This window comes from Microcaecilia unicolor, chromosome 3 (genome assembly GCF_901765095.1).
Source record: "Microcaecilia unicolor chromosome 3, aMicUni1.1, whole genome shotgun sequence".
In the NCBI taxonomy this organism is placed as follows: Eukaryota; Metazoa; Chordata; class Amphibia; order Gymnophiona; family Siphonopidae; genus Microcaecilia; species Microcaecilia unicolor.
In genome coordinates, this window is record NC_044033.1 from 448701234 (window position 1) to 448724697 (window position 23464).

At 43.6% G+C, this 23464-nt stretch overlaps 1 protein-coding gene across 3 annotated transcripts in view; it reads left to right on the top strand.

Moving 5' to 3' along the window:
- Nucleotides 1-23464, top strand: part of FBXO25 (F-box protein 25) — a 106986-nt gene that overhangs the window by 10494 nt on the left and 73028 nt on the right. For 2 of the 3 annotated variants that reach the window (XM_030198933.1, XM_030198935.1), the window contains exons 2-4: nt 2824-2970; nt 15613-15707; nt 16384-16433. In XM_030198933.1, the coding sequence (XP_030054793.1) occupies nt 2834-2970; nt 15613-15707; nt 16384-16433 (282 nt within the window). In that variant the 5' untranslated portion in view covers nt 2824-2833. The remainder of the gene's footprint in view (nt 1-2823; nt 2971-15612; nt 15708-16383; nt 16434-23464) is intronic. The other variant, XM_030198934.1, reaches the window with a different exon arrangement.

The window sequence follows — 23464 nt, forward strand, 5'->3', positions numbered from 1 at the left end:
ATTTGACACCCGGGGCCGGTCATTTTTTAACCCCCCCCCCCCCCCCCCCCCAAATCCAGTACTAGGCATACCGAGAATACAAAACATCAGGACCTATAGAGCGATTCTACCATACCATAAGCAGTAATTTCTACGAGTCACACAAGGAAAAGGAAAGCATCTTAAACACTACAGTGAGCACTAGAACATCAATTCACCTATTGTAAAACGAAACCAGACAGAATAATACAGATCGTCGATCCTGCACAGTCAATGCCAACTGAAAGCCATGTCTTTTTCACAAACACAGATACACCCTAATCCACTATAGAATAAGTAGTAATATTTAAACTTTCTATTTAGACAAAAATTAAACTGAACCCCCAAGATGCCAGACTCTGCATACAATGCAACACCACAGAAACAGAAACTGTCCCCTAGTACTGTGCAAAATATAAAGACAGCAGATGTAATTTGAAAAAACTAACAAATACCAATCACCACTTTACAAATTAACAAATAGAAATAAAACAAATACAGAAAATAAAATAATACCATTTTATTGGACTAATACATTTGGCTTCCAGAGGCCAAAATCTCCTTCCTCAGGTCAATACAGTATAGTGCTGTTACATTATACTATCCTGACCTGAGGAAGGGGGTTTTGTTCTCTGAAAGTTAAGTCAAAATGTATTAAAATTAGTCCAATAAAAAGATGACCTTATTTACATGTTCTACTTATAAACATTTATTAACACAGCTACAATACTATATTCTAAAGCAAAATAATTAAAATATATATTTACAGTTTGTCGTCTCTGGTTTCTGCTTTCCTCATCTTCTTTTCACTGTCTTTCTTCCATCCAGCATGTCTTCGCTCACTCTCTGCCATCCAGTGTCTGCCCTCTCTAATGTCCCTTCCATCCACATCTGCCCTCCATTTCTGCCCCTTCCATCCACTGTCTGCCCCAGTCTGCCATCTGTCTGTCTTCCTTCCATCCACATCTGCCCTCTATTTCTGCCCCTTCCATCCACCGTCTGCCCCAGTCTGCCATCTCTCTCTCTCCCTTCCATCCACATCTGCCCTTTCTCTCTGCCCCTTCAATCCGTCTGCCCTCCCTCTCCCATCCATCCAGGGTCTGTCCCCTCTCTCTCTGCCCCCTCTTTTCAGCCCCCTTATTCCACCTGCCCCCCTTTTCAGCCCCACTATCCCACCAGTCCCCAGCCCTTTTCTCCCATCAGTCCCGAGCTTCAGCCCCAGCCAGTTCTCCCTGTCCCCTTTAAAGCCCCCAGTTTCAGCCCCTGCCCCATTTCAGCCCCCAGTTCCAGCCCCCTTCATCCACCACATGCCTTGCATGGACCCAATTTCCCTTCTGCCCCCTTGTCAGACCCCTTCTCCCATCTGAGCACTCCCCTCCCCAATCCCCTTCTTCCCTCTGAGCACCCCCACCCTCTCCAATCCCCTTCTCCCCTATGAGCCACCCCCAGCCTCTCCAATCCACTTCTCCCCTATGAGCACCCTCCCCAATCCCCTTCTCCCCTACGGTATGAGCACCCCCACCCTCTCCAATCCCCTTCTCCCCTATGACCACCCTCCCCAATCCCCTTCTCCCCTATGACCATCCTCCCCAATCCCCTTCTTCCCTCTGAGCACCCTCACCAATCCCCTTCTCCCCTCTGAGCCCCCCTCTGTCGAGAGGCCTGAGCCCTCTTCCCCCTAAAGCTACCACCCTGCTTTTTTTTTTTTTAATCCGTGCAGCGATGCAGGCAGCGCCTGGCGTCTGCCCTGCATGAACTGAAAAGAGTAAATCGCTTTGCTGACGTCGGGCCTTCCCTCGCTTGTTGTCCCGCCCTCTTTTGAGGTAACTTCCTATTTCCTCGAGGGCGGGACAACAAGCGAGGGAAGGCCCGACGTCAGCAAAGCGATTTCCTCTTTTCAGTTCATGCAGGCAGACGCCAGGCGCTGCCTGCATCGGCGATCGCTGCATGGATTAAAAAAAAACTGTCGGCTTTCGCGGAGCACCCCCCCACCCGCTGACACCCGGGGCGGACCGCCCCCACCGCCCCCCCCTTGGTACGCCACTGCATCAGTGTCCTGGTGCAGCAGTACTACAACAAGAAGAATGTGCCCAGATGCTGAAACACTTTAAATGCTTCTGCACTGGTCCTCCCTGCAAGGCATTCTGGGATAGAGAGACAACTTGCATTGGAGAGGGAGGAGGGGTAGTCTCAAAGCAGTTTGTATGTCCCAGCTCAGCACTACCTGTCTGTGCCAGCCAGATTTGCAGAATATAAATAAAAAAGGGTAAGCCAGGCTGGTGATATCAGGGGGCGAGAATTTTGACGCCCCTTATCGCTGTTGCCATGAGTCAGTTCCTTACCTGTCTTATGGGTTAAGCCGAACCTGTGGCTTGTTGATTTGCTATGATTATGGATGTTTTTTGTAAACTGCTGAGGTGAACAGTAGTAACTTTTTATTATTATTTTTTATGAATAAATTGTAACAGGAATAACTTCACTGCTATTCCACGGTATGTTGCAGATGATTTTAATCACTTACAGTTACTGTCTGTACCCTTTTGAAAGCTTGCATTGTGTTTGTGTAGGTAGCAGGTGTGTTTGGGACTATGGGTGCATGTGTATATGGTATAAGTTAAGCGTGTTTGGATGGAATTATGGATGGGGGTTCTATGAAGAGTAGTGTATGGCAAGATTACTTATGTGGTGTATGTGTGTTTTTGGAAGGGGTGTTTTTTTTGCTGTTTATATGTGGGGAAAGGGTTGGGTCTGGTGTATTTTGGGGGTGTGAATCTGGCTTAGACTGTTTTATGTAATTGTTTTCAGCAGATAAATCATGCCATTTTTGGGCCAGGATTGGCGATCTCCAGGATGGAGCTGGATGAAAACAGAAGATGGATGGAAAAGATGTGAATTTTATAATCTCGAACTGGAGAGAGAGTGCAACCAGCTCAACATCGTCAGTTATCCAATGTAAGGCTTAAGGAAAATGTAGACTAAATAGAATTGTTCTCTGTATATTAGTTTGCATGTCTAAGCCAGGAATAGTTCTTTTATTGTATGATAAATTGTGTGGTCTGAAAATGTTATTCTCCAAGGACAAGCATGTGGGCTATGTTTATCTACGTTACCCAGTGCGGAGCGCTTTTAAAGCATATATGACTGTAAGGGCCCTTTTACAAAGGCGCGGTATGTGCGTGCATCGTGTGCCAAAATGGAGAATATCCGCCAGGCTAGCACGCCTCCCTGGCAGTATTTTGTATTTGGCATGTGCCTGTATCGCCTAGATGGATTATTTATTTCCTACCGTGCGCAGCATTTCCAGCGTGAGCTCACCAGCGCCCCCTTTCAGAGCTCTCCAGCACCCTCCATCAGAGCTAACCAGTGCCCCCTGCCTTACTTGCATTCCTACTGGGATCAACAGTTGTTGCAGAACTTACAGAAGTAGCTTCTTCCATGGTAGCCAATACAGGAGAAACTCCTTGTTCACCACTCCAAAACTGTTCTCCTTTAACTTCAGTACTTTCTGCCTTTGACTGTGTGTGGATCCAGTAAAACAACACAGTCCGCTCCGCTTTCACCCACTTAGGCTGATAGGGTGTTAGTGCCTTCTGTAGCCATAAGTTCAGCATGAAAATTTTGTTTTTAACACTTCTGTGAATTTTAACTAGAAATTATAAATGATTTGTTGTTGCAGTTTTTAAGCATCTTATTTATTGATGACAGCATTTTTAAGTGCAATAATAAAACTGTAAAACTTTTACATCACAGAATTTGTAATGTTCCTTCCATAGCATCAGTACTATCTTAAAGAAATTTGCACTTTATTAAACACCTCTAATACTATTGTTTATTACTCTAGAACCAGCATTCTGAAGTGAATTTATAGACACAATGTCATTTGGTCACTGTGATGACAATAACATCATCCTTAACATCCAAGCCAGAACAGTCTAGAACCTGTTGGTTATACCTGTCAATCAGCAAATGGAAACGGAGAACTGTTAACTATGTGCTCTGCCCTATAAGGGCACCATGTATTGTGAGCTCTACAGTATTTTTCTGTTTCTAGTTGATAGTGATGTTTGACCATGCAGCTTCTGATCTGATGTGTGCTCCTGAACCTGTTGGCAATTTTTTTTTATGCCCTCCACCCCCAAATTTAGTTGGGGGTATTTCTCTTTAAGAGTTGTAGCTCTTCATTGGAATTCCCTCAAAGGAGTCTGAAGTGTTTCCTCCCCCTCCTCCCTCCCTCCCTTTCACTTCAGTTGGCTATTTTCATTATCTGGAAATGTCCGTGAAAGAATTCATCAGCCATTTAGATTGGAGAGAGCCATTGCTGATACTTAGAAAGAGCTATGAGAAATTTTACATTCAGGGATCTTAAGGGTACTTGTATTTCAAACTGATTTACTGTCAGGTTGCGGGGCTCGATGGACATGCCTAGATCTGGCATCTACATTAAAGATGTTGCCTAAAGCTATTGAGCTATAAATATGTAATCTGCTAGCTATTTTTGGAACACCAAAGTTTGATACAGCATCATCAAAGGTATCTGCTTTAATGAACCCAGGAGTCGCACAACCTATTGGCAGTTATTTGATGCCATGGGATCAAATGGCTTCCTTAGAGATTTTCAAACAGAAATGCAGGAGCAGAGAGCCATCCCATTCTGTCCAGCTGAAGGAGATTTCTGTGTATCAAGCTTTTGTTTTGAAGAGACATGCTGTTGAGTGTTGTGTGAAGGCCATAGAGCAAAAGTGCATGTTCCTTTCCGGAGCCTAAGGTTTGATGTTTGTAGATATGGGATTACATCACTATCTACAGCAAAGCAGATTCAACAGGTTGTCACCTCAAGGGTTTTTACATCATGACTGGGTTTCCTCTTTGAGTATCCAAGAGTATGGTTTCATTTCTATTTAATCCCCAATGTTGGCATGGCAACCTTTGAGCAGGATCCTCAGAGCTTTCTTGGCATCTCGATCGAACTGAGACTTGACCTGTGCCCTAGTACTAGAGGCGTTTGGCTTTAACACTGAAGCCAGCTATTGGTGTGGAGGCTGTCTGTGCCAGATGATAGCTCTTCAGCTCCTTAGAGGGAAGCCTTCCCTGTGGCTCACTGGTTCTCAACCCCAAGGCCAAAACAGTTTCTTCATTATCCATGGCAGCCCAGATGAATAGTTTACGTCCCCCTGTCAGCAGATGGAGCCAGAGAAAAACAGCTCAGAGTTGACTTCTCTTCCCTTAAGCTCATTGGCTTCAGCAGATGGTGCAGACCTGATGTGGTGCAGAAATTATGAGTAAGCTGCTTCCGGAAAAGCTGTAGGTCCAAATTCCCAGTGGAACATAGACCAAGGTCAGATAAAGCTGCAGGCAACAGTTCTTTTGGAAAGGATTTCCTGACCAGAGACCAGATTTGGTGGAGGCCAGTCCTCAGTGCCCAGGATTGCTAAATGCACTGGTACAGTGTGCCTCCATTTGCCCCTCCCCCATCCTTGTGGCTGCAGTGCCTACTGTTCTCTTGGGAGGGGGGTCAGAGATAGTGATGTGAAAGTTTGTCCCCTCTTGCTTTCCCTTGTTATTGCATACGTCACACTGAATAGTTTCTGATATTTAAAATAAGTGTAGTATTAGACAAAGGGAACCTGAATAAACACAATAGTTCTTAAATTATTACTTCATTTAGTTAAGGAACAAATTTATCTAACATCCAATATCACCCATGTGAAAAAGTAACTGCCCCTTAAACTTAATTGGTTGTACTACCTTTAGCAGCAATAATTGCAACCAAATAATTTGATAATCAGTCTTTCACATGGCAGTTGAGAACTCTTAGCCCTCTCTTCTTTACAAAACTGCTTTAATTCAAGCACATTAGTAGGGTTTTTGTGTATGAGCTGCTTGTTACTGCTGTAGTATAATTATACAAGTTCCTGCCACAGAGTCTGAATTGGGTTCAAGTCAGGACTTCACTAAGCTAATCCAAAATTTACATAGTAACATAGTAGATGATGGCAGATAAAAACCTGAATGGTCCAACCAGTCTGCCCAACAGTCACACTCATTATCAATTCATGATTAAACCAACAAGGAATGAGGTATAAAAATACTTGATCCTAGTCTGTCTTTGCCGTTTTTGGGACACAGACTGTAGACGTCTGCCCAGCACTGCCCTTATGTTCCAACTACTGGAGTTGCTGTCAAAGCTCTCTCCAGCTCATCTCGATCTGTCTTGTCATATGTCAGACACGGGGGAGGAGCAAGATGGCTGCCGGGACAAACATGGTGAAAGCTCCATTTGGGTTACCTGCAGAAATCCTTTTGCAGGGTCAGCGATATGGTAAAGCCCAAAGGAAAACTGTGTGTTTACTTATCTTCGGGCACTTCTTTCGAGGACTTGGTGTGGCAGAACATAACATGCTTTGTAACCCCTACTGTTAGCAGTGGAGCCTGGACTCTGGATTTGGCTATGGGAGAGCCTGTAATTCTGGCGGTGTTTGACACCTGAGTCATGTGACTAGTGAGACTCTCCCTTCCCCCCTCCCCACAAACCCTGAGGTTTGGGTGGTTTGGAGTTGCTGCAAGATGTTTCGTATACCGAAGTTGTTGTTACATCAGCTTGCTCTGGTGGAGTGCCCCAAACTAGTGTGATGGCTCCCTTAGAAGGGATTTCATTGAATAACGAACTAAATGTGCAGGAGGATAAGGCTGGGTCATAGTTATTGACATCAGAGATTGTCTGTATAAGTTGAGTCAATATCTTGCACTGGAGTGAATATACCATCTGAAGCTGATTTCTGTAACTCTGAAGGAAATGTGGATGGCTATATGTACTTTGCTAAATGTATTGATAAGGTTTTGGAGGGGCCTGACTCTGTATCAGCCAAAATAGTGTTCCAGGGTGAGACATTGGAAAAACAAGGTAGGAAATTGAAAGATCTGGAGTCAGCAATAGAAACGATGAAATCTATTCAGAATGTGATTATTAACGATAATATGCTAAGACAGAAGAAAATTGATCTCTTGAGAATTTTGAGCGCCATTTAAACTGGCATTTCTATAATTTCCCTAAATCGCCAGGCTTGTCAGCACTGGACATGCTTAAGAAATATTTTAGTGAAGTATTTCAAGTTCCAATGGAATCTCTGCTTCCTAACATGAGAGGATATTATATTGATTGTAAAAAGACAAGGGCCAATAGAGTTTAATAAGGGCCCAATGTTAGCAGACAGCTTTAATCTTTCTGGGTTTCTAAAACATTCTAAGGATGTAGTGACTAAGGCTGCCTTTATTGCAACTTTTGCCTTGGAACATGATAGATCATGGATCTTTATAATGTATTTTCATTTTAAGGATACATTTTTTTTCTGGGCTAGTTTGTTTTTCCTGACTTCTGCAGAGCAACGCAGTTGAGACAGAAGGCCCTTTTGGCCTATAAGTCTTGAGAGAGAGATGTCGAACAGACAGTGAAAAAAATCAGTCAAAAGAAATACCATCTGAAGTGGCAGCTCCAGGAGGGCCAGCAGTAAGGATGCCAACAAACACCAGTATGGCAGCCAGGATAAAATATCTCGCTGTAAGGAGGCGAGAACTTGTGTGGGCTTACCATCAAAGGAGACTGTGAGTAACAATTCTGGAGTAGGAGTGTCAGGAGCTGTGCATCTGACATAAGCACAAGATGTTAGTTTATTTCCTCCTTTAAATCAGGCTGCCACTATGGAAGGGCAGAGAAGAAAACTTTGTGTAGGCTTACTGTGAAAGGAGATTTTGAGTAACACCATTGTTCCTTCCTGGAGTGGGCAAGTCGGGAGCTGGACACCACTTATCTCATCTCCTCTTTAAAATCGAGCCACCACTGTCGTGCATGGCCGCAGGGAGTGGCCAAAGTGGTGTGCCCTAAGGGGCATGCTAGGCCCCTTGGGGAGCCCCTTGGAGTACCAAGGAGTATAAGGAGCTATTGTAGATGATCAAGAAATTGCTCTGGCCTTGCAGAATTGGTAAATACTGTCTTTTGTCAATTTTGTGTACTATAAGGAAGAAAAGGAAGAACAAGATAGAATGTGTGGGGTCTTCCACACCTAAAGTAGTAGGCCCCCATGGATAAACATTTAGCTCCTGGCGCTAAGACTGGGGAATCTTCATTGTCTCCTTCATTAGAGGGTACATCTTTGAGCCCTCTAGCTAGAACTCCACCTCCCCAGCCGCTCTCTCTGGCTTATTTTGTGGCTCAAAAGGGGTCAATTCAGGAACAGTTGAGTCTCTCTTTTTAGACTATATGTTTTTACTTAAAGAAGTAATTTTCCGTCTGAACTGGTTGCCAAGGCCTCTGTACCCAAGTCTGAGGTTAAGCTTAAGGATATTTGGACCGTGGTTACTTGAACAGAGACTACTGAAACCTGTGGTACCTCAACTTTGTTCATTTACCTCTTACGCTATCCTTAAATTTAAAGAAATTGATTCTAAAGTTGTATAATTATACAAAATGTTGAAAATAAGACTTTTATTATCAAAAGCACTAGTATATGTGCAATTAAAGAGAGCCCCTATTTGCATCACAAATTGGAAGCTATGGAATGCTCATTAGAAGTTTTATTTATTTATTATTTGCTGCATTTGTACCCACATTATCCCACCTATTTGCAGGCTCAATGTGGCTTACATTGTATTGCAAAAGATATAATTATGAACAGAGTAAGAGGTTTGTTCTAATTTAACATAGTATTATACAAGAATTGAGGAAGATATGTCTGTAGAATGATTTACAAACTCATACTAGGAAGCAGTAAAATATAATGATCAAAAATGATAATAACCATAGGTTCTTTAATTTTCCTATAACTCATTATTTACCGTCAGATATACTAGGAAATATTTTAACGCAGTCCTTGGCCTATCTAACTCTGGGGAAATTCCTCTGATGAAGTGTTATTATTTGCCTAAGAAGAAAGTGTAACAAGGTGCCCAATAGGAAGACCTGACTGAATACAGTCCTTCAGAGGTGTAATTTTGAAAGCTTTTTTTGGAAGATTTCACTGATAGTTTCAGCCAGGGCTACCCTGTTGGTCACTTTTTTGAATGAAGCGGATAAATCAATGATATTAAGAGCATATTTTTAAGAAAAATCCCATTCTGTCTTGTGGGAAGACCATTCAGCTTTTTCGAGATGTGCCATAGAACACTCAGATACAAAGGAAGGCCTCTTTGGCTTTCTTCGCTTCCCTTGCAAACGCTTAGTTTCTGGGGGGAAGCAATATATATTTTCTTTAGTTTTAAACAATTTTATTGATGACCTATCACAAACAATACAATATTCATACGCTATGTTCAAGATACATCAGGAAACAAATGAACAACTTGTAATCATAACATAGAGGTAGCCATCACTTTTCTCTTTAGCTTCCTCCCTCCCTACTCCCAGCTATTTCTCTTTTATCCGTACCTCTATGCAATATATATTTTCTTTAGGGTTGCATTTTGATTACAAATTTTAACTGTGGGGCATAGCCAGCAGCCCATTGGAGGGGGGATGGGGTCATAGGGGGAGGGACTGGGGTGCCATGCATTTCCTCTCCCCCCCCCCCCCCCCCCCCCCCACACACACACACATTAGGTATCATACTTTTGCTGGTGGTGATGCCAAAGCTGCCCTTTCCTCGTACTGCCTCATGAGCGAGGATGTCAGCAAGGTGCCTCCAGCTGGCAATGCCAACATTCCCTGAGCGTGCTTAGTTCATGGACGAATTGAGTATGCTTGGGGAGTACAAGCATTGGTGTCTGGAGACGTGCCGCTGACTTCGCTCCTGAGGCAGTAAGAGGAGGAAGGGGTTGACTCAGGCAGCAGATTTATTTGACTGGTGGGGCTTCAGCTACCCCAACAGCCATTGAATAGGTACTGTAGCTTTTGAGGGGGCCTGAGCCCAAAGTGGGGGACTCAGGTCTCCAAGGCACTGCCCCCAGCTGTGCCGCTGATTAAAGGCCCAATATGTTCCTTTTGCCCTCCTCCAGGTCCAACTCTCTCTCCATCCATTCCATCTCTCCTACCTCCCCCCCCCCCCAAGTCCAGCACCTCTCTTCTTCCTTTCCTCCACCCCAGGTCCACTATCTCTCTCTCCCCACCCTCCCTCTTCCTCCACTTCCATCCTTCTGTCACTCAGGTCCAGATGCACTAAACTTTAATGAGCCTTTAACGAAGGATTTTTTAACCGTTGCATGCACTAAAGCCCATTTTCCGACGACGTTAGCAGCTAACGAAAACGGAATGCAGATGAGCAATTCATGTAGAAACCCTATTGTAACGAGATGCACAAACCTTTTCCGAACGAAACGCTGTGAAATCTAACGAGAGGTCTGGACCTCTCGTGGCTGTGCGGGCTTGGAAAAACAAAAAACAAACAAACCATAGGATGGCAAGCTTGGGGGGGGGGGGGGGGGGCAAAGGCGCTCGTCAGGAGCATCCTTCATGGACGGCCTTGCCCCCCCCCCCGCCTGAGTTTGCTGCTGCTCCCCGCTTCCCCCCGCATCAAAACAAAAATCAAAACTTAAGGCTGCTCCGGCCCCCCTCTCTTCCTCTCTTTCCCAGCTCCGCCGCCCCCCCCCCCCCCCCCCGAGGTCGTCGCCGCTGCCCCCCCTCCTTCTTACCGGGCCCGCGCAGCGACTCTCACCTCTGTGTGAAGGCGCTGCACGGGCAGAAAGAACAGCTGATGCCTCTTCGCCCAGTCTTCGCGTCTCTCCTTTCTTCTTGGGCCCGCCCTTGTCTGACGTAAGTAACCTACGGGCCCGCTAAGAAGGAGGGGGGCCCGGTGGAAGAGGGGAGCGGTGGCGACGACCTCAGGGGGGGGCGGCAGGGGCGGGGCACGGGGCGGAGGATGGCGGGAGACAGAGCTGGGAAAGAGAGGAAGGGAGGGGGGCCGGGGCAGCCTTAAGTTTTCATTTTTGTTTTGATGCGGGAGCAGCGGCAAACTCAGGCGGGGCGGGGGGCAAGGCCGTCCATGAAGGATGCTCCTGACGAGCGCCTTTGCCCCCTCCCGATCCATGCAACGTGTTTGTGTTTTGGTTTTCTTTTTTTGGTTGTTTTGACATTTGTGGCATGCGCAGAGCAGCCAGCATAACGCTTGGATGCTCTGCACATGCTTTAGGGGCCAATTACCGACGAGGATTACACCAGTTTGATGCATTCTACTTTACAGTTTTTTTGGTGCATTCTTCGTTTTTAAAAATTTTTATAGCTCCTTTCAGCCTGGACCATTGTTCTTCCACTTCTCGTATGATCTCCCATCCCATCAGCTCTTTCATGAGGTACTCCTCCAGGACTTTGAGTTGTGTGTGGCTGCCCTCCGTTTTAGCTGTTATATCAAACCAGACTGCTGATCACGGTTTTGCCACCCATTTGTCTAAGCAGAGTACTTTGAAAGACATCCACAGGCTCTCTATTTCTTTCTGAATCTGCATCTGGCAGGTTAAAATCACCCAGCAACAGCGCCCTTCCTTTCATTCCCAACTTTTGGATATCTACGATCAGATTTTTTTCAAGCTGCTCTTTGTTTGTGTCAGAGGTTTGTAGATAACACCCGTATAGACCGAGGTTCCATCTTCTCTTTTCAAGGCAACTGATATCGCTTCTTTCTTTCCCCAGGCCCCCTGCATTTGTCATGTTAATATTGTTTCTCGCATACAGAGCTACTGCTCCTCCACCTTTTCGACCATTTCTATCCTTTCTAAATAGATAATTTTGCTTATCCTCAGTCAATCATATGTAGACTTGATTTTCATTTTGGATCATTGTTTTTCTGCATAACCAATTTACACTTCAGCTTATGGAGAGATGAGTGGACATTCTCCAGGCACAGGGCAGAATTCCTGGTTCCTTCATTAATGGCAAGTTTTCCAGGTCCTGAGCCAGCAAAGTATCCCCACACCATCACTCTACCATCATATCAGACATAATGGGAGCTGTGTTGTCTAAAGATTTCCACATTTGACTCATCTGTGCATAGAACATTATCCCAAAAGGCTTAGGGGATCGTCCAAGTGGGTTTTTTTTACAAATGTGAGATGAGAATTGATGTTACTTTTGGATAGTAGCAGTTTCCACCCTGCTACTCTCCTATAAATCCCATTTTTACCCAGTCACATTCTTATTGCTGACAAAACTACCACTTGCTAGATTCGTGGCAATAGGGATCGCCCTTCCACATTGCTAGTACTACTTGATAAACCAATTTTTCTAGTAGATACTTTCAAATATTTTAGACTCTTTGTTGACTTTCACTTGCGATTTGAGGATCAAATTTCTAGTGTGGGGTTAAGAAGGGATTCCATATTTTGTGAAAACTGTGGGCTGTTAGGCACATTTTGAATACATCCAGTTTTCACACTTTGGTTCATGCTCTGTTTTTGTTCTTGAGGCCATCCCATATGGAGAAAAAGAAACAGGGTATCTTATTTTTGTTTACTTGAGTATATCTTTGCTCCTAAGAATCTAGTGGCAGTACGTGATAACCAGCTTCTCCAGAATATGGGAGACCCCCATTCACTATTCTTCTAGTATCAAAGATATACATTCAGGCTCTGGGATTCAACAAAATCAATTGCTGTACTGATCTTTGGTTATTGAATCTATACTGAAAAAAGACCAAGAAGTCAAGGAATCATTCCTCAGTTCTCCTGGGATCCAAATTGGACGTTGGTCCTTTTGGTGGAAAGAACGCTAAGCTATGCTTGGTTCTTGCATAGCTTGTCATCAGATTTTCATGACCAAATATATGCATTTCACTCTGCAGAAGGTACTATCTGAAGGCTCCTTTTACAAAGCTGCAACACTAACTCTCATTCGGCAAATGTGATGAAGCCCATAGGAATTGAATGGGCTTCATCGCATTTACTGCACCAGAAATCAGTACCCCGGCTTTGTAAAAGGAGCTCTGAGTTTCTTGATTCAGAGAAACAGGAGGATTTTAGGTTCATTTAAAAAAAAAATCCCATCCAATTGTTCTCCGAAAAGAGGGTTTCTTAACAGGTCATGCTACAGAAGATGCTATTCATGTAGGAGATTTGCAAGGCTGTTGTGTGGACTTAGGGTTTTAATTTTCATATCAAAGCAGTGACTTGGGTCTACCCAGTCAAATGTGTTAGTGTTTGTATATTGATTCCCATTGTGACACAGGGGCCATTATAAGGGGGTAGGATCTCATCTTCCCAGAGCAGTGGTTCTCATCCAGTGTGTCGGGAACAACTGGGAAGTGTGACACCAAAAAAATATTGACAGACAGCACGCTTTTGCTTTATTTAACAACTGTGTGTGCTGAGAATCAGGAAGCCAGGTACTTGAACTCTCCATAATTGGTCCCTATTTTCTGTCATCAGCCCCAGATGAAAATGTTGCAGCCCACCTCCTTTCCATCCTGACAGATAGCCCCTTTGCATCTGTATTTCCCTTACATCATTGTTAGCAACAATTAAATGATATATAGGGTTTTTTTTCCTTTGTTCAGCTGCAAATTGTTATTGTTTAGTGTAATACACATACAGTGGGGGAAATAAGTATTTGATCCCTTGCTGATTTTGTAAGTTTGCCCACTGACAAAGACATGAGCAGCCCATAATTGAAGGGTAGGTTATTGGTAACAGTGAGAGATAGCACATCACAAATTAAATCCGGAAAATCACATTGTGGAAAGTATATGAATTTATTTGCATTCTGCAGAGGGAAATAAGTATTTGATCCCCCACCAACCAGTAAGAGATCTGGCCCCTACAGACCAGGTAGATGCTCCAAATCAACTCGTTACCTGCATGACAGACAGCTGTCGGCAATGGTCACCTGTATGAAAGACACCTGTCCACAGACTCAGTGAATCAGTCAGACTCTAACCTCTACAAAATGGCCAAGAGCAAGGAGCTGTCTAAGGATGTCAGGGACAAGATCATACACCTGCACAAGGCTGGAATGGGCTACAAAACCATCAGTAAGACGCTGGGCGAGAAGGAGACAACTGTTGGTGCCATAGTAAGAAAATGGAAGAAGTACAAAATGACTGTCAATCGACAAAGATCTGGGGCTCCACGCAAAATCTCACCTCGTGGGGTATCCTTGATCATGAGGAAGGTTAGAAATCAGCCTACAACTACAAGGGGGGAACTTGTCAATGATCTCAAGGCAGCTGGGACCACTGTCACCACGAAAACCATTGGTAACACATTACGACATAACGGATTGCAATCCTGCAGTGCCCGCAAGGTCCCCCTGCTCCGGAAGGCACATGTGACGGCCCGTCTGAAGTTTGCCAGTGAACACCTGGATGATGCCGAGAGTGATTGGGAGAAGGTGCTGTGGTCAGATGAGACAAAAATTGAGCTCTTTGGCATGAACTCAACTCGCCGTGTTTGGAGGAAGAGAAATGCTGCCTATGACCCAAAGAACACCGTCCCCACTGTCAAGCATGGAGGTGGAAATGTTATGTTTTGGGGGTGTTTCTCTGCTAAGGGCACAGGACTACTTCACCGCATCAATGGGAGAATGGATGGGGCCATGTACCGTACAATTCTGAGTGACAACCTCCTTCCCTCCGCCAGGGCCTTAAAAATGGGTCGTGGCTGGGTCTTCCAGCACGACAATGACCCAAAACATACAGCCAAGGCAACAAAGGAGTGGCTCAGGAAGAAGCACATTAGGGTCATGGAGTGGCCTAGCCAGTCACCAGACCTTAATCCCATTGAAAACTTATGGAGGGAGCTGAAGATGCGAGTTGCCAAGCGACAGCCCAGAACTCTTAATGATTTAGAGATGATCTGCAAAGAGGAGTGGACCAAAATTCCTCCTGACATGTGTGCAAACCTCATCATCAACTACAGAAGACGTCTGACCGCTGTGCTTGCCAACAAGGGTTTTGCCACCAAGTATTAGGTCTTGTTTGCCAGAGGGATTAAATACTTATTTCCCTCTGCAGAATGCAAATAAATTCATACACTTTCCACAATGTGATTTTCCGGATTTAATTTGTGATGTGCTATCTCTCACTGTTACCAATAACCTACCCTTCAATTATGGGCTGCTCATGTCTTTGTCAGTGGGCAAACTTACAAAATCAGCAAGGGATCAAATACTTATTTCCCCCACTGTAAATATTGTCTGTCGTCATTAAAAAAAAAAAAAAAGGTTGAGAACCACTGCCCTAGAGCCAAATTTTTATTTTTTACAGGAAGCCTTATAAAAAGTGGGTTTGCTCAACAAAATGTTCCTCCTCCATCTGCTAGTGGTATAATTTATTTCTGCTCCAGTGATGCTAGATTCTCACTTAATGTGGTTGATAATTTGATTATAAAGAGAGAAAACTAGATAATAGGATAATCCATTACATAAATTGTTTCATTTCCCTGTTTGTAGTTGGGTTATTTAAGCCTGTGGAGCTTGCCTGGCAGCAGCTGTATGGGTACTCCTACACGTGTTCAGAAAAGCCCTTTAGGTTGAACTGGATACCTTTGGATAATATCAACTGCTTGTGTGGCTGGCATTTATTATAGTTAATCTACTTTTTAGGGTACATTGCCATAGTTCTGTATACCAAAGAAGGTGTTTGTATCCATGTAATTTAAGTATACATTTTCTTCTTCTTTCAGCAATTTAAAGGGTGAAGACCAGGAAGAATATAATGAAAATTATGAAATTACAGTCAAGAAAAGAAGAAAAGACAATTTTAATAATAAATCAAAGTGTAAGATTAGTTTTTGGAAATAGTTACTCTTCCTAGATACATGTATAATTCAGTGAGGGGCCCTTTTACTAAGCCGCGTAAGTGTCTATGCGCACCCAACGTGAGACAAAATGGATTACCACATGGCTCTTGCGGTAATTTCATTTTTGGCGCACGTCCAATATTCGCGGCTGAAAAATAATTTTTATTTTTGGACGTGCGTATCGGATGCGCGCCAAGTGGCATTTGACACGCATAAGTCATTACTGCTCGGTTACCACGTGAGACTTTACCACTAGGTCAGTGGCTTGCGGTAAGGTTGCAGACTCAAAATGAACGCGCAGCAATTTTGATTTTGACACACGTCCATTTTTGGCAAAAAGTTTTAAAAAGGCCATTTTTACAGGCGCGCTGAAAAATGGATCGGCACATGCCCAAACCCCACGCCTACACTACCACAAGCCATTTTTCAGCACACCTTAGTAAAAGGGACCCCTTAGATATTACTAGTTTTCTGGTCCCTTGTTTGGTTTCCACATATCTCGGTGACACATTCATTTTAGTTGCCTTGATTTTTAATTTTCATTTACATATGAATTATTTTCTCAAACTGAAGTTACTTTCTTATGAGTGTGTGATAATTTGAGAAGATTACCTTTTCTTATGTTTATATAATTGTTATTTTTTCCCCCAATAGATTTTTATCAGGAAAACTGGATCTGTGTTCATAAAGAAAGCACAAAAGAAGTAAGTGTCTGATCTGTAACTTTTTTTTTAATTTTTTTTATTTGCTGATTACTTCCAATGCCAAACCTAATTATACACAATGCTGACCTAATCTTTGTGTGGGTAAGATTTAGACTTTTATGTATTTAGCTACAGCTATATAGATTTACTGTTACTATCTATTTATTTGTCTATGCATGTGTCTATTTCTAGATGTATAAAAATTTGAATCCTACCCTCACAAAGCTGGGAATGGTGTCTATGTCAACATATATACATTGGATCAATATTCAGCCAGCGGTGGTGGGCATTTTTTAAGAATAATTTTTCATTCAAAGAATAGTTAAGCTCTGGAACTCTTTGCCGTATCCTTGCATATCTGGGTTTAAAAAAGGTTTGGATAAATTCCTGGAGGAAAAGTTCATAGTCTGCTATTGAGGCAGACATGAGGAAGCAACTGCTTGCCCTGGGATTGGTAGCATGGAATGTTGCCATGATCTGGGTTTCTGCCAGGTAAATGTGACCTGGCTTAGCCACTGTTGGAAACAGGACACTGGGCTAGATGGACCATTGGTCTGACCCAGTATGGCTACTCTTATGTTCTTATGAAAATTACACAGGGAAAATGAATAGAATATGATCAAAAATAAAGTAACAGTTTAAGGACCTCTTTTATCAAACCACACTAGCGGTCTCTGGTGTGGTAATGCCGACAAAGCCCATTCAGATTTTATTTATTTGGATTTTGCTCACACCTTTTTCAGTAGTAGCTATTGGTGAGTTACATTCAGGTACACTGGATATTTCTGTGTCCCAGGAGGGCTCACAATCTAAGTTTGTACCTGAGGCAATGGAGGGTTGTGTGACTTGCCCAAGATCACAAGGAGCAGCAGTGGGATTTGAACTGGCCACCTCTGGATGTCAAGACTGGTTCTCTAGCCACTAGGCCACTCCTCCACTCTTCTGTTTGAAGGGTGTTCGTTGGCATTGCCATGCGGGAACCACTAGCGCTGCGTGATAAGAGGCCCCAGATTATATATATGTGGACATACCACATCATGTCTATCTTTGATAACTTTTTGTACAGGCAAAGGGGAATAATTACAAGATTTGAAAAATATTGATTGTCTATAGCGTGGCTTAGTAAACGGGGCCCTAAAAAGCAAGCAGCTGCCCATCTTCCAAAACGCAGCACATCAATGAAAATGATGCCAAATGCAAGAGGGTTTTAAAAGAGGGACCATGATGCAAACATAAGAATATGAAACATATATCACTAAAGGAACAGGGAATATAAAAATTAATAAAAGAAAATCTAAAAAGATCTTTGAGAAATACACTTTATCCTCTTACCATCATATGTGGGGAAACTATAAAGAAAGAAGGAAGGAAAAGAAAATGAAGGAAAAAAGAAAAGAAGTAAGGGGGGGGAGGAGGGGGAAGTGGAAATGGGGAGAGTGACAAATGGGGAAGGGTTGACAGGGAACAGGAGGAGGGAAGGAAAGAGATGGGGGGGGGTAAAAGGAAGATAGGGAAAGGGGGAAAGAAGGGGAGGGAGGGAAAAGGGAAGGGGTATGAAAAAACTTAGGGGGCAAGGAAGGGCGAAGGGTATGGAAGAACCGAGGAATGGCAGGAAGGCAGGGAAGAAGAAAAGGGAAAAAGAAAATAAAGAGGGGAAAGCAAAAGGCAGGGTAGGAAGGCAGGGTAGGGTGTATGCAAAAAAGGTGGGAAAAAAGAGGGAACAAAAGGAACGGAAAGATGACAAGAATATAAAAGAGGGAGGGAAGGAAAAAAAGGAAGAGGGGCAAGAGAGAAGGGGGAACATAGGAAAGGAAAAGGTTCTGGGTAGAAAAAAAAAAGGAACCAATAGGAACAGAACGTTAAAATGTATTTTGACTAATAAAAGTACCGGATAACAGTCTTAAGTCCATCTCAGCATTCAGTCCATGTGGTATGATGGAATTCATTTGAAAGATGGATCTATGTTCTTCGTGTAATAATTGAGTCAATATCACCACTGGAAGACTCTGAAAACCAAACATTTTAAGTCAATAATCGTATGACCAGTTTCATTCCAGTGATGTACCAGAGGTGCAGTGGAAATGTTACATTTAAGGTAGCGATGGTGTTCAATAATGTGCATTTTTATCATCTCTTAGTTTTACTTATATATACTAGTGGGCATAGGCTTGTATTCCTTTTTGGTTTTCAGATGTATAAATACTGACGTGTCAAAAGTGTGCATACACTTCCCGCACTTTTTTCAGTTTTGAAAATGGCTGTTTTCTATTGAATTTTTGGATGTTTTCCGCAAAACGTTTAAAGTCTGATTTAGACGTCATATCGAAAATGCCAATCCACATGAGTTTTTTTTTTTTTCTTGGCTTAATACAAGGGACAGCAATTTGACTTTTAAGATGCAATTTTGATCATATAGAACACTTATAGTTTTTCTGCTACAATTTACAAGCAACCCATAGATAGAAATGCTTATCTTCATTTTTCCAGTTTACACTACCATAAACTCAAGAGGAATTTACCATTCTGTCAGTTTTTGAGACAAATGTTTGTGCTCAGATTTCAATGATTTTGAAACACAAACAATAGCGCTGAGTAATCGTTTTAAACATGGAGGATGCCCAATCGCCTGCATACACATTGGTTATTTAAAGACAAAAACTGCAGATAGGGATCAGTTATTATATGCACAAGGGCCAAAAATTACATCAGAATTAGGGCCCTTGTTTTATTAAGGTGCACTAGCATTTTTATCGCTCGCTAATGCTAGACAGCCATATATTCCTATGGGTGTCTCTAATGTTGTCGGCTGCTAAAAATGTTAGCTCGCCTACAGCGCGGCTTAGTAAACAGGGCCCCTAGTTTCTGTGTTACGGTATTCACATTTAGCAAGCAATGTACAAAATATTATTTGCAAGCATTGGCATATTTTTGAAGATTTTGAATGTTTTAAAAATAAGTGTTTGGTAGTTGCATACTTTAGAGGTAGAAACCTTAGAGAAATGTTAATAGCTTCAGCCCTTCCAGTCTTGTGCCCACCTACTAATGATAGTTTTTTTGGACTTCAGCAATGCGTGAAGTGCATTGTCTGTGTGCACTCTCTTGACACTTTGATATTTATACATCCAAAAACCAAAATAGAATACAAATGAAAACACAATTCTGATTGTAATACAGCCCAAGTGGTGTATATCATTCAGTGCTAGTGCCCTCCGGTATATATAAGTAAAACTAAGACAATGATAAAAACGTGCATTATTGAACACGGTAGCTGCTGTAAATGTAACATTTCCATCACAACTCTGGTAGATCACTGGAATGAAACTGGCCATACGATTGGTGACTTAAATTTTTGGTTTTCATAGAGGGGCATAATCGAAAGGGACAGTCAAGTTTTGCTGAGGACATCCTCGCAAAATGTCCCGATGGAGAGGCGGGGAAACCCGTATTATCGAAACAAGATGGACGTCCATCTTTCAATTGATAATACGGTTGGGGACGCCCAAATCCTGAAATTTAGGTCGTCCTTAGAGATGGTCGTCCCTAGATTTGGTTGTTTCTGATTTTCGGCGATAATAGAAACCAAGGACGCCCATCTCAGAAACGACCAAATGCAAACCCTTTGGTCGTGGAAGGAGCCAGCATTCATAGTGCACTGGTCCCCCTGACATGCCAGGACACCAACTGGGCACCCTAGGGGGCACTGCAGTGGACTTCATAAATTGCTCCTAGGTACATAGCTCCCTTACCTTGTGTGTTGAGCCCCCCCAAACCCCTCCCCCCCCCCCCCCCCCCCCGCAAAACTCACTGTCTACAGCTGTACACCACTACCATAGCCCTTAGGGGTGAATGGGGGCACCTAGATGTGGGTACAGTGGGTTTGTGGTGGGTTTTGGAGGACTCACATTTACCACCACAAGTGTAACCGGTGGTGGGGGGGGGGAAGGATGGGGCTGGGTCTGCCTGCCTGAAGTGCACTGCACCCACTAAAACTGTTCCAGGGACCTGCATACTGCTGTGATGAACCTGAGTATGACATTTGAGGTTGGCATAGAGGCTGGCACAAAATATTTTGAAAGATATTTTTTGAGGGTGGGATGGGTTAGTGACCACTGGGGGAGTAACGGGAGGTCATCCTTGATTCTCTCCGGTGGTCATCTGGTCAGTTCGGGCACCTTTTTGTGCCTTGGTCGTAAGAAAAACAGGACCGGGTAAAGTCATCCAAGTGCTCGTCAGGGACATCCTTTTTTTTTTTTTTTTTTTTCAATTATGGGTCGAGGACGTCCAAGTGTTAGGCACGCCCAAGTCCCGCCTTCGCTACGTCTCCGACACGCCCCCATGAACTTTTGCCATCCCTGCGACGGAAAGCAGTTGGGACGCCCAAAATAGGCTTTCGATTATACTGATTTGGGTGACTCTGTGAGAAGGACGCCCATCTTCCGATTTGTGTCACGGGAGGAGCCAGCATTCGTAGGACACTGGTCCCCCTGACATGCCAGGACACCAATTGGGCACCCTAGGGGGCACTGCAGTGGACTTCATAAATTGCTCCTAGGTACATAGCTCCCTTACCTTGTGTGTTGAGCCCCCCCAAACCCCTCCCCCCCCCCCCCCCCCCCCCCCGCAAAACTCACTGTCTACAGCTGTACACCACTACCATAGCCCTTAGGGGTGAATGGGGGCACCTAGATGTGGGTACAGTGGGTTTGTGGTGGGTTTTGGAGGACTCACATTAGAACGTCACAGGTGCAAAATTATAGGAACACCTTCCATTCAATAGAGATGTTTAATCCTTTGGGAATAACTGTCTGTAAAGTGAAAATCCCATCTTTGCTCCCTTTGCAGAAGTAAATGCCTTATATCTCCTCTTTGCTCTGTGATCTTCAATTGTTCTAACAACGTACATCGTGCTTCCGAAAATTGGTGTGTCTTCGAGTTACACTGAGGTCTTTTTCTCCACAAATTTTTTAATGAACAATATTCAATTCTCCAGATACAGAATAAATTGATGTAGAATTACTTACTACTTATTATTGGGTGATATCGAGTTCTACAGATTCCTTATTTTCTGAGTGCATTAGCATGGATATTGTAATATTGTACAGAGTGCCTTCAGCCTCAGGATCTCAAAAAAGAATCACTTTTCCAAAAGGTGAATAAACCCCCCCCCCCCCCCCCCCAAAAAAAAAAAAAAAAATCCAATCCGGGTTTGAATTTTCTTTTCTGCAGCCAAGCCGCCCCTCAAAACATGACACAATCTCAAAATAAAAAGATTCCCAAAATTAGGATAGGCAGCAAATCAAACATAAGTGGCCTTTCTTCTTAAAATATTGGTCCTCAATCAAGAAATTCAATCTACACAGTAAAGTCTTTTACTCCTCCCCCATGCTCTGGAGATGTTTTCTATTTAAGGGGCCAATGCTCAAAGTTGTAGACTCTTCCACAAAATTAGCACCAAAAATTGCCATGGTATGCTTAAACTAATCATGCAAATTACTGCTGCATTAAAATCTGTGGCAGTATAGTTCTAAATATCAGCTTTCCTCTCTGTGCCTGTGCGGTGATTTGTCTCAAGCACTGACAGAAGGGTTGACATTTAAAACAAAACAAAACACACAAGCATGCCGTGGCATGCATTAGCCTCCAATCCCCAAATCATATACCTAGTGTCTAGCGGCACCCAGCCTGCCCCCACATGACCGTACCTTGGTGATCTACTGACCCCAATAATCAGAGATCAGTGCTAGAAGTTCAGTTTTTAGAGACTGATGAATAAGAAGTGGAATAAGAGAAAGGACAGACATAAATTTGAATCTGTCTTTAAAGGTTTCTGAGGTCTTTTTCTTCCAATATTTATGAGATTGAAGTGAGATATGCACGATTCTTACTATTTAAGACAGAACTTCTAGCACAGTCTAGTGCCCCCCCCCCCTGTGGTCTAGTAACCCCCCCCCCCCCCAACCTCATACATCTACATTCATGTGAGAAATGTTTTTTTTAGCATGGCTGTGGGGTGTGTAATGACTGCATTAACATACATTTAAATGCAGTCTATGGTAATAGTTTCAGCACAAGTTAATACATGCTGGAAGCCATTTCAGCATTGCTTGGCTAGTAAAACCCACAGTAAAACCGGATTACTGCTTCGCTAATGCTTTGTGCATTGGCCCCATAGTCCTTTTGTAATCCTCAATAGGCACATGAACTCTGAGTACTTCTATATATATATGTATATAATTTTTATTAAAGGTTTTAAATACAAGCAACAATCAAACATGTAGCAAATAGGACAATAACTGAATATGACCATTGGAACCCAATCCCCACCCTCCAACCCTGCTCATCTCCCATATAATAAAAAGCACCTCCAACGTTCTGAAGCTGACTCCGTGGCACTTAAACCTTGAGGTATTCGTGCTTTCCATCTCATAAATTGATGTCAGTACTTCCTGGTATGTCACCAGCGACACTGACCAACCACATGAAAGCAGCACGAGGCACATCAACGGACTGATAAAACTACTACTACTACTGCTAGTATTTATCGTTTCTATAACGCTACAACAGCCCAAACAGCGTACCTGAACGTGATCGACACACAATCGCCGTGAATGCTGCCGGTAAACCCACCTCACAGACACACTCGACAACACCCCCCCCCCCCCCCCCCCCCCCCCCGATGCTCTCACTTGCCCCTCCGGAGATGCCACTGGACCCCCGGCCACAGCCCCCCTCATTCACTCTCTTCCCCAATGCACACTGCCAAAGACCTCCCTCTCCTGTCCGACTTTGGACCCCCGCCCTTTCCTCTCCGACTTCGGACCTCCTCCCCGACCGACTCCCTCCCGAATCGCCATGCCGCTACAAAAAAAGAAAATCAAAGCTGGCACTTACCAGCTGATCCCCCCTGCAGCGCAGCACTGACAACTGGAGCCAAGGGAAACGCTCTGGCGCTGAGAACAGCAGCAGTCAGTCACACAGGAAATAACTTTCTAACTGTCCGCAAATTCTTTGTTTAAAATAAATTTTATGGT